The sequence below is a fragment of the Austrofundulus limnaeus genome, unplaced genomic scaffold, assembly GCF_001266775.1.
Source record: "Austrofundulus limnaeus strain Quisiro unplaced genomic scaffold, Austrofundulus_limnaeus-1.0 Scaffold5, whole genome shotgun sequence".
In the NCBI taxonomy this organism is placed as follows: domain Eukaryota; kingdom Metazoa; phylum Chordata; class Actinopteri; order Cyprinodontiformes; family Rivulidae; genus Austrofundulus; species Austrofundulus limnaeus.
Window position 1 is genome coordinate 1,057,019 of NW_013952407.1, and position 11,864 is coordinate 1,068,882.

Genomic DNA, 11,864 nt, shown 5'->3' on the forward strand with positions numbered 1-11,864 from the left:
TAATAATAATAATAATGATAATGATAATGATAATGATAATGATAATAATAATAACAATAATAATAATGATAATAATAATAATAATAATTCTGACTTTGAGCTCAGAATTCTGATTTTATTCTAAGAATTCTGACTTTTTCCTAATTTTGAGGGAAAAAAAGTCAGAGTACGGACTTATTTCCTTAGAATTCTGACGAAATCCTGAGGAGAAAAAAAATCAGAATTCTCAGATTTAAGTCATAATTCTGACTTTTTCCCAATTCTGACAAAAAAGGCAGAACTCTTTCTTTTTTTTTTCTGTAGCCCCTATCCTCTCTTGTAATTTTTAATACAAATTTACATGAAGGAAATATCTGTTTACAAACAAACAAGCAAGCAAACAAACAAAAACGTTAGATTTGCAGAGTTGGGTCTCATTGAACCATGAACACCTGAATTAAACTGATAAAAAGAATGGTTCAGTGCTGAAAGGCTGGACTGTTGTGCTGCTGGGTCTGAGCATCTCACACTAATTGATACAACAAATAAATTGCATCATTTTTTTCGGACTGGTTTAAATGAATCCTTCAACCAGACAATGAATCCAAACACAGCAGTAAATCAGAAGACTCGAAACAAACAATTTATGATGATGTGATGGTCCGAAGTCCAGAATAGTCCACATTTATAAAGCCCCGTTATTTATAAACCTCCCATTAAGTTCTTCAAAACACTTCACAATGCTTTTCTCATTCAGCCAATCACACCCACATAAATAACCTTCCACAGTATTTTATATTTGCAGATGTTTATGCAGCTCGTTTTTCATTGTGACTCATGCACCAATAAGGAGCAGTGGATTGTATAATCTTGCCCAAGGCCACTTCAGTGTGTGGCACGGCTTGAAGATCAAACTGCCTGATCTCCTGATTGAAAGACAACAACTAAACCGTTGAGTTAAAACTAAACCTCCTTAAAATGTGGTGCTGTGAGTATGAAATAAATTTGTTTAAACAAACGTCTGCAAACCTCAAAGATGTGAAGYAGATGTTCATCCACAAAACAAAAGGTCATACAGGAAGTAATTAGTCCCACAGGATGAGGTGTTTTTAGACGCTGCTTCTGCATCTTGGTGGAGTTTTTTTTATCTAATTAAGGAAACAATTAAATATGCAATGAGTTGTCTGAAGTTGTYTTTACCACATGAGAAACAAACAGTTTCTCCTAATACTTATTTTAGTTTATTTACATTGACAAAATGACTGTAATCGTATGAAATGTTTGATTTCACTGACAGCCCTTCTGCTCTCCGGCCCTATACGTTTGTGTGTCCGTCTCTCTTCTATCCCTCTTCTTCTTATTTCCTCTCTTGAATCTTTCTTTCCCGTCCATCCTTGTTTGTTTGTCTTGACACACGACACACCAACCTTCCCACCCCCATCGTATCTCCCAGCGGGGCTGTGGCTAAGGGTGGGCAGGGTGGTGCTGGACCCTCACCGGGTGCCAGCGACAGCGGGGGTGGCGCTTGCTCTGGTACGGGGGCAGGGCCAAGTCGCAGCAACAGCATCCGGAGCATGGTGTCGGGGGGCACCAAGGCCGGGCGCTGGCAGATGGTCCAGAGCCACTTGCATGCCGGAGGTCTGCGTCTTAGCAAGTGAGTGYTGCATGGCGACACGGGGTACGCATGAAGGGGGCTGCAAGTGGGCACGGCTGGAGCATGGTGTGGAGTTCACAGAAGTGAGTGGGAACGCTTGCATGAACTGTCAGAGGCAAAAAAAATGAAGCCGTTTCTGAGGCTGTGCTGGAACACGAAGGAAAAAAAGGAAGCGTGGAAGAAAAGTGGTCGCTCTGCAGGATGTGGTGAATTAAGAATTATTTACTTTAGAGAGCTTCCTCACTCGTAAACAAATAAGATATTTTTGTTTTCAATAAAAAAAATCCACAGATTCACACTTTTACACAGGTTCCAGTTTACTTTGAAAATTTATAAAACCTCAACCTTTTATGAAAATCTTTAAAAACAAATCACTTGTCCATTTGCATCTTAATATCTGAGTGTTTTGCTTCATAAAGACTTTTTAAATGTTGATTTGACTTAAACCAGAGTTACGATGTTCTTGACCTCTGTAGACATGAACTGTTATGTAAGAAACAGTTAAGAGTAAAAGTGAGGGACCATTCAGAATAGAATCTATTTGTAGATCTTAGTTTACTAAATTATAGCAAAATTAGTTATTGAATTGTACTACTTATACAAAATCACTGTGCATTCCCTTGTAATACCTGTGAACTTATAAATATAAATATAACCACCTTTTTTGACACTTTATTTAAACTGATGGACAAAGCACCTACAGTACAGTTTTGGTGAATTAGGAAGAAGAAACTTGGTTGTTTTACTTGTTCTCATAAAATAATTAAATAAATTATGTAAAAATATATGCAAAAACAGCAAAACCAAGGGGAAGTTGACATCAAAATAATAAAATGTGAAAATGCATATCTGCTGCATTTGTTGGAGGAATAAAGGGATGGTTATGCAGTGCTGAAACTTTTGAGTATGTCAGCAATTGATGATAAAATAAACAGTGAGGGGAATATTTCAACAATACAAATGAGCCACCATTGAACAGTAGATAGACAGTATTTCTTTAGACTAATTGCTACACAAGAAAATTAATAGTGAATGTAAAAACAGCTAAAGGAAGGCATAAAATTACAATACATTATTGTAATAATAAAAATTAAAACTGTTATGGCAATATTTATTTAACAAAGACAGAAATACTGTACATGGTCCAAGAATGAAGGTACTCCATGAGATGATCAGCTGAGTTTTATTGCAACAACAGGAAACACAGAGAACAACCTGGTCTGTCTCTGTGCCTCTGCTTCTCTCTGTCACTGTCTCTCCACACTACTCCCTGTGTCTCAAGAGGCCTCATATATATATTAACAAACACCATTATGTCATCTTAGCAATATTTGATACAAGGTCACTGGAAAACACAAAGATAAACACAAGTGATATCTAAGAATGGCTGTTGTTAGCAGATCTTGTTCTGACTTTAATCATTCTATCTGTAGATAAACAGCATGTCATGAAAACCTAAGTCATTAAAGAATGTCATGAATAACTAGCTTAAACATAAAAGTATTAGTTCCATTACATCTCCCCCATCTGATCATTAAATCACCAATTGAATGATCAATAAAACAAAAAAATTCTTTAAAGTATTTTTAAAAAAAAAACATGTCAACATAAACCTAAGTATATGTACTTTTCTGAAATCCCAACCTCAGTAATTCAGCTTTTATTCCTCCCACAGTAATAACCATCCCCAAAACATAGTTATCACACAAAAGTCTTTGGATCATCTTGAACACAGTCTCGTCTGTTTTGATGTGTGGAAGGGTCAGAGGTGGTAGTGGGGCTCTGTGACWTTTTGTAGATCTTGGTTTAGTGCAAGGGGCTGGAAGATGAGAGTTAGCTGGATTTGGGTCTGGTCTTTGTTTGATATTAATCTTGCCAGGTTCCTTCATGTTGTTAGTAAAATCCAGGAGGGGGCATTCCACTTGCTGTCCTGTTGGGGTCTNKGAGTCCAAGAGATCCTCTGTTTGTGATGCTGATGAATCCAGTTGTTCTTCCGGTTTTGCAGCTCGAAGTAACTCCTCTCTCTGGTTCTGATTCTGAAGCAGTCTTCTTATCAGTAACTGGCACGCTGTGTTCCYCTGATATCTCAGTTTTCTCTGGCTGTCCTTCAGACATCAGCTGTTGTGGTTTGTCCTGTTGTTTGTTTCCAGCTGGAACTTTGTTCAGGAAATACTTCATGTTGGAAACCAGAAGCTGTGCTCCAGTTTGATTCAGAGTCATTCCATCAGACCTGAAGAGATGTTTTCTTTCCCAGAAGAGATCAAAGTTATCCACAAAACTCACAGAGTGGTCAACACAGGACTTTTCCAAAAAGCCATTAAGAGCAAACAGTCTGCTGAACCTCTCGGCCCTTCCTCTGGCTGTAGGAATGGGCCCACTGAGAAAGACATCCATGTTGAGATTTTTAACTGCATTCAGCAGCTGAATAAAATCCTTCTTCAGGATTTCTGACTGTCAGTTCATCACTTCATCACTTCCTGTATGAATGATGAGGGTCTTCAAAGTTGGATACTCAGCTGCAATTTGCAGAATCTTCTCTGTGAGGTCAGACACTTTATCAGCAAAACTCAGAACTTTGACTTTTTTCATGTTCCAGAAGCCTCTGATCTCATTCACCATTTTATCTGTGCTGATCAGCATTTCTTGATTTTTGAAAGACTCTCTTTGGACTTGCTTTGGCTTTGAGTTGAATTTGGATCTGGTCTCAGATCCCTCACTGAGATCAGATAGGGTAGTTTGATCAGACTCACCAGTTTCTTCCAGTGGTGTGAATCTGTTTTGAAGAAACACTGCTTCATTTCTCGGYCCGTTATCAGCTGTTTTGATTACAGCCTGTCACTGCTTTCTTCTCCTTGCTGGAGGAGAAAAAGCATTTCTCTGTAATTCTGGCCATTCAATGTCATCTAAGAGCTGAATCCTTCCTGAGAGATTTTTTGGTCTGGCACAAATAGAGTTCCATACAGCTTTACCCTCAAAAGCAGCTGCCATCTCCTCTCCATGTTGATCTCTCATCTCAGCCTTCTCACCCATTTTAACACATGRRGAGTTCTCCAAAGCATTCATCTCTTCCAYARGATYAATCTTGAGCTCCAACACCATCACCTTTTGGAGAAGCTGGCAGAAATCCTTTTTGGAAAAGTAAGGAGGTATCTTGAAGATTTTACTCACTCTCAGCAGATGATGTTTCAAAAATCTTCTCAGGTTCTTCAACAGCCAAAYATAAAAATTCAGTGTTCTTTGCTTATTCAAGATAATCCATCACAATCATCACCAGCGTACCTCTGTTGTTAAAAACAATTTACCATAAAAAAGGTTCTTTTCATCAAGCTGGAGACACAGTCCTGAGCAGTCCAGTCCTTGCTCACTCATCAGTCCACCTGCAATGTGGCCTTGGTCTATCGATCTCCTAGTGGTCTCTGCGACAACGCCAAACTGTTATGGCAACATTTATTTAACAAAGACAGAAATACTGTACGTGGTCCAAGAATGAAGGTACTCCATGAGATGATCAGCTGAGTTTTATTGCATCAAGAGGAAACACAGAGAACAACCTGGCCTGTCTCTGTGCCTCTGCTTCTCTCTGTCACTGTCTCTCCACACTACTCACTGTCTCGAGAGACCTCATATATATATTAWCAAACACCATTKTGTCATCTTAGCAAGATTTGATACAAGGTCAATGGAAAACACAAAGATAAACACAAGTGATATCTAAGAATGACTGTTGTTAGCAGATCTTGTTCTGACTTTAATCAWTCTATCTGCAGATGAACAGCATGTCATGAAAACCTAAGTCATTAAAGGATGTCATGAATAACTAGCTTAAACATAAAAGTATTAGTTCGATTACAAAAACTATAACAGTTTGAACTAAATTGTGCTTTCAGAGTAAAAATTAACAAAACTTATTTTAAATCGGCCTAGCCTAGCATTCAAATATTTTCACCAATGAAAGAATAGATTAATAAGTAATATGTTTTTAAACTAAACTTGGATTTCAGTGATAATGTTGTCATATCCTCCTCTCCCATCACTTGTTTTGTTCTCTTCTTGCTCCTTCTTTTTTGTCTCGCTGTATTTCCATTTCTCCTCTCTGGAATTGGTTTCTATTTTGGGGCATTTCCCTCCCCTCCTCCTCCTCTTCCTCCTCCCCTCTTACCCTCTTCTCTCCCTCGTTCTCGCTATCATACTCACTTTTACTCCTCACTGTCACATTTCTTTTCACTTTCCTTGTTTTTCCACCCTTCTCCATTTCCTTTAATTACAAAATCATTCAAGGTTTATAGTCACCTTAATTGACTTTCAGGCAAGAAGAAATGTGAAAATAACCCTCTAAGTCAGTAATAGAATTCAGCGGATAAGGTGGATTCGTGCTCAGGTCGTACGGAGGACTGTGTTTGGGGCTTCACAGACAAATCTACAAAACAGTGAAAATGTACAGCACCTGACAGGACAAGCAGGAAATCAGTGTGTGGGAAAGACTCGGCGTTGTAAAGCCAATGAATTTTTCAGATGAGTAAATTCTGAGTCAGATTTATGACACCGGACAAATGGGCAAAATTTATTAGTCCATGGACTGGCTCCCAGATGTCTGGCCTAATGTCACCATCCGTCCAGCCAGATGTATTGATTTTTCAGGATCTCAGTTATAAAAACATGACTGTTCAACCCATAAATTATCAGAAGTTTAGAGTTTGTCTAATGACCTTTCTGTTTATTCTTCACATTGATTACAACACAGCTGCAGTGTTTCGTTTACATGCTTAAATGGTCATATAATATTTATTTACTTGCATAAATGTGTTGCTATTTTTGAACATTTTTCACATTAAACACAGTGGAGCTTGTTGAAGGAAAATAAGAACTACATAATAAAATCTATTTATCACACACTCAAAACTGATTTTTGTAACTAATGGAACATGCATGATATGAATGCCATAATGCTTAAAAGAAAGGTGCTTGTCTACTTTACTTTTTGATATTTTACATGGGATGTGCTGTTTGAATTTGCCCAAATTTAAAACAAAATTCTGGCAAAATTCATGTGTTCCTCAAACAAACAAAACCCCAAAAACCTAATCAACAAAAACAAATGTGCAATGGAAAGACAGGCTACACACCAAGATTTAAGGTAAAAAGTAAAAGGTCCTTTAATAAAAGAATGGACCAGCCATTAAATGAGTTGCCTACCGGCTCGGTGACTATCGCACCTTCAACAGGGCAAATATCATATGGCTCAATACAAACAAATCAGTACTTAAAAACACATTGTGACGATGACGTCATCGTCACAATGTGTTTTTAAGTACTGATTTGTTTGTATTGAGCCATATGATATTTGCCCTGTTGAAGGTGCGWTAGTCACCGAGCCGGTAGGCAACTCATTTAATGGCTGGTCCATTCTTTTATTAAAGGACCTTTTACTTTTTTACCTTAAATCTTGGTGTGTAGCCTGTCTTTCCATTGTTTTTATCCTGCTTTTGCTGTCGACGGAGCACCACCTGCACATCACCATTCAGTGTGAGCACCTGTGCACCTGCCAATCTGGTCTGTAAAAACAAATGTGCACTTTGAAAACATTAAACATGAATGTCATGTATTTGACCACTTTCAACTAAACATTTATCATTAGATGGACTTTAGGTGATCAAATCTCATTAAAAATTTTAAATAATCTTTTACACAGAGAAAATTATAAGAAAAACCTGCAAAGAAACTGGGATTCAAACCTGTGGCTGCCTTGCCATGTCCACTGTGCAGCCCTGAAAAGATGAATAAACTATAAATAAATACAGTATGTTGCAATCTGTTTGTAGCATTTAGTAACATCTTTTGATGAAATTGTTATAACTCCTGTTTACAAATTTTTCTTTAAACTATACATCATAAACTACAATATATTTGTGTTTTAATTTATATTTGTAAGAAGTTACCATGAGTAAATTCTAATTATAAGTTCATTAAGTTGTCAGTTTTAAAAAAAAAACATTTAAGTTAAACAGTTATTAGTTAGACTTGTCCTGATGCATCTCAGTAATCCAGGTAGAAAAAAATCAAAAAGAAAAAATAAGTAGGGTCCTCTGGATGGGTTCTTCTTTAGTGAAACATTTCGTCTCTCCTCCCAAGATACTTCTTCAGTCTGAGTTTCAGGTGAACTCAGCCTTATAAGCACTGCCTCCACATGGACAAACAGGTTATTCACATGCAAAAGAGGGCCATCACCTAACAATAGGCCTGATTAGCCTAGGGCCCCAATGATACCCAACACAAAGAGGGGGAAAGGGACAAAATCAAGGGGACGTCGAGCCCCGCTTGCATTACACAGAACACGACATGGGTCAGGTGATGGGGCACATGACCCTCTGTGAACAATAAAACTAATCAAGCCTGTTGTCAGGCGATGGCCCTCTTTTGCATGTGACTAACCTGTTTGTCCATGTGGAGGCAGTGCTTARAAGGCTGAGTTCACCTGAAACTCTCAGACTGAAGAAGTCTCTTGGAGGAGAGACGAAACGCTTCACTAAAGAACCCATCCAGAGGACCTACTTTTTTATTCTTTTTGATTAGTTTGACTTATTAGCGGAATTTGCTATTTTGTGAAATCTGGTGCTCCTTTTCTGCAACCATGGTTCCACTTTTAAATGATGTATTTGATCAACCAACTGCCATTTAAAAAAGCATTAGCACATTACTGCTGGACTTATGAATACCCCAAAGCACTGAGCTCTTTAAAACTCTACAACCCTTCTGTGCAACCAAAATCCATCCAAACAKCTTCATATACATCTGTTCAATTAGAAAATTAGCAACAAGTAAACACATATTCAAGCTTTTTCTAGAGAAAAAAAATCCAGTGATGCATGTTTTTTGTGTGGGAGAGAGGATGCATGCCTGCCTTCCTGACTGCATAAATAAATGAGTTCTTGTCCTGTATTTACTTGACCCAGCATTGCTGTGCTCCTCTGCGTGCTTTTCTCTCGAGCTCTCCAGCAGGGTTAAGGCCGAGTTAATACCAAAAGAGCCCCGCTAACGCAACTCAAGTCCGGGCAGTAAATCCTCCCTCACAGCATTAACTCCAGATGGCTGTTTAGCACAAGCTTCCAGTCATCAGGCAGGGCAGTGATTGAGGGGAAGATAAGGAGAGCGGCACTATTACAGGATCGTAAGAGAAGCAGAGGAATAATTAGAACAGACTTAAGGAGCACTGATTGAAGGCGGTGTGGAGATGGAGCGATGTGATGGCTGAGGGTGGAGAGATGCAGAGCGCCTTTCTTCAGGAGTGCAAAGATAAAAACAAAAAAAAAGGTGGGAGAGTGGGAGGGGAAGACATCACAGGAGCAGAGGGGACCATAGAGGAAGACTGATGGTAGCAAAAGTCATCGAAGCAAGAAGGTAGAAGTAGGTCAAGACTAATTACAGAGAGAGAGAGAGATAACGTCCAGAAACTATTTAGTGCTGTGGATGGAGACTGGAGTAAAGTGAAAGTGATACTTCCAGTTCAGCTTAAGTTTAAATCCAAGTTCAGGCAACACTTTACAATAAATATACCTTATTTAGTGTTACTTAACCATTAACAAATGTTAGTTAACCTCATAAACATCATTTCATACTTAATAAACTATAAAATAAAACATGTATTAATATTTTACCCATAAAGGCTAAATATGTCTAAAACCAAAATGATCATTTGTTTATTCATCCTTAATAAATCATGAATTAACTATTCTATAAACTGTATGTAAATGTATGTAAATACTCATATAAAAGCACTTTCACACCATGTAGACATGTAGTAATGGTAAGAGAATATTTGAATTGACCACCAATCCTGCAGTGCATTTCTAATTAAGACAGTTTGTCTTTGTGTGAATCTTTCTAATGAAGACTATTTATGATTTTTCTTTAAGTATTTGTTAATGTAAACAAAATCATGAAAGGCCACAAGTTAATTTTTTATGGTGCGGTATGAGGGCCAAAATTTAGACTATTGCTCAATCAGTGGTTGCTACATTCTTGTTGCAGGAGGTTATATTTAGAGATTATATGTCAGCTATTGATCTGAATAATGATAGGCCAGTCAGCACTGGCAACTGAGAGGCCAGCTCTGGCAAATGAGAAGGAGACTTTTCATTTGTGTTTGCATCAGAGAGGTTAGCGACTATGGATAAGCTGGTGTTAGTGCTGGAAAGGCTAGCAACTAGCATGCATAGGCTAATGATAACCAACTCCCTCCGCTGGACAGGCTGGCATTGGAGAGGCTAAATAAGGTGTATTTATTATAAAGTTTTACCCACATTTCTTCTGACATCATTTCCAGGAAGAATAATTGAATTTTTACATCATATGCAGAGCTAATTATTTCCTCACACTGTCATGCAGCCTAAATTCAAAATTTACCACAACTTTCTTCACTCACATTTATTTTTTTATTTAAAATTCTGCATTTTTTTGGTGTTTTTTTCATTAAATTTTCCTTTGTTCTCTCTCTTCAGTCAGCTCCACTTTTGCACATAGCTATAGCAATTTTTTTCATCGTCTCAACCATTTTTTAAACACTTTTGAGTGTGAATGTGTTTGAAATTGCATGGATTTGATCTTCTGCTCTTACAGTTTTTCTGCATTGTTCAGTAGGACGTCTTCAACATTTAGGTCTGTGTTTCTGCTCAGTTTCGGGGACGCATCCCTCTCGTCCGCTTCCACCCTGGAGCACATCCCGTCCTCGGCTGTGGCCCGCCCTCGGCCCCTCGTCCGGCAGCAGAGCCTCCAACAGCCCCTCACTCACCAGCCCCCTCCGGGTCCCAACGACCCCCCGGTCACCTCGCAGAGTCTGGGCCAGCTGCACACAGGTCCGGGCGGCGGGGGCCACCGTGGGGGCCCGCGGGGGGTCCGGGGGAGTCCGGCTGGAGCCTCCCGGCATAGAGGCACAGGGGCCGGTCGATCACGGTCTAATCCAGGCAGCTGGGACCACATGATGGAGCAGATCCGCCACAGAGGTCTGGACGTCAAGTCATTTCTGTAAGTGTCAGAAGGTTTCATGCTCTGATACATAACTGAATTATTAGTTATTGTTGTTGACTGTTTGATTTTATTGAGTACAAAAACAATCCTGATACAAACCGCAGCTGGTGTTTGTGTAGCATACTGAGAGCTGTAGCTGTAAGAAAAACTGCAATACTGCCTCACATTCATGTCTTAATAAGGAAACAAACATACAGTTATCCAACAATAACATTACATCATTTCATGTTATGCATGCAAACAGGTTGCAGTCAGTGTGTCCACTGCTGCTGCTGTGGTTTTATTTTGACTAGTTCCAAGCATGGTGTTGGTGCGCTGCACAGCTGTTGCTTCTTGTGATGTTGTGTAACAGCTGTAGCRAAAGTTTATGGGTGCATTTAGTACTGTGTAAAGGAGGGATGAGGTGGGTACGGTGTGGGTGGTGAGACAAAAAAAACTGTGTATGACCGAGTTCCCAAATGTTCCACACAAATTTGCCACCCCCAAATAGCATTAGCTCCTCGGGATCCAGGATTCATTTATTGTCATATGCAGGTTAACAAGAGTCAACAATGCAATGAAATTCTTAGGATGAAAAGAAYCCCTTCGATTTGCTATAAATAATAAAACTAAAGAGAATACAGAAAACAAAATTCACAGTTTGCAGTAGATGCACAAAGAGTAAAAAAAAAACCTACCTTTGCAAGCCCAAAAATGCTATAAACTATGTAAAGAAATATTAACTCATAAAATGTTTTTCTCTACTTTTTACTATTCAATAATTACTACATTTGTTTAGTATAGGAAGTGTATTAACTAAAGTTTTAAGCACTGTATATTTACTCTGTATATTCCCACTGGAAAAAAGTTTCAACAAATTGTTGACGATAAGAACAGAACAAAAGAAATCAAACCTTTAATAAATAACAATTCAGTACATTATCATAAATTACATTTTATAAAAACAATTGAAAAATATATTCAATTACGTGATTTAAAACATCAAATAGATTCTTTTTTTTTTTGTCTTTGCATTTTTGTCTTATTTTCTCTCTTGCTTACTGAGCCCCCTGGCAGTCCTTCAGGGGCCAGGGGCCCTGCCTTTGAAAAACACAGGCTGAGGATCCAGTTTTAAAACGCATTTATAGAAATTAGGCTGTAATTTTTAAAATTTGTCCTGAATTCAGTCAGACTGTAGCTAAAAAAAACTTTCTTACATTTTAAATGTGTG

General features: G+C 38.5%; 1 protein-coding gene across 3 annotated transcripts in view; it reads left to right on the forward strand.

The window, feature by feature from the left end:
- syt7b (synaptotagmin VIIb) overlaps positions 1-11,864 on the forward strand; it is a gene marked incomplete at its 5' end in the record, with an annotated part of 85,161 nt that overhangs the window by 28,429 nt on the left and 44,868 nt on the right. For 2 of the 3 annotated variants that reach the window (XM_014026369.1, XM_014026377.1), the window contains 2 exon segments: positions 1,433-1,633; positions 10,304-10,651. In XM_014026369.1, the coding sequence (XP_013881823.1) occupies positions 1,433-1,633; positions 10,304-10,651 (549 nt within the window). 3 annotated transcript variants of the gene reach the window in all.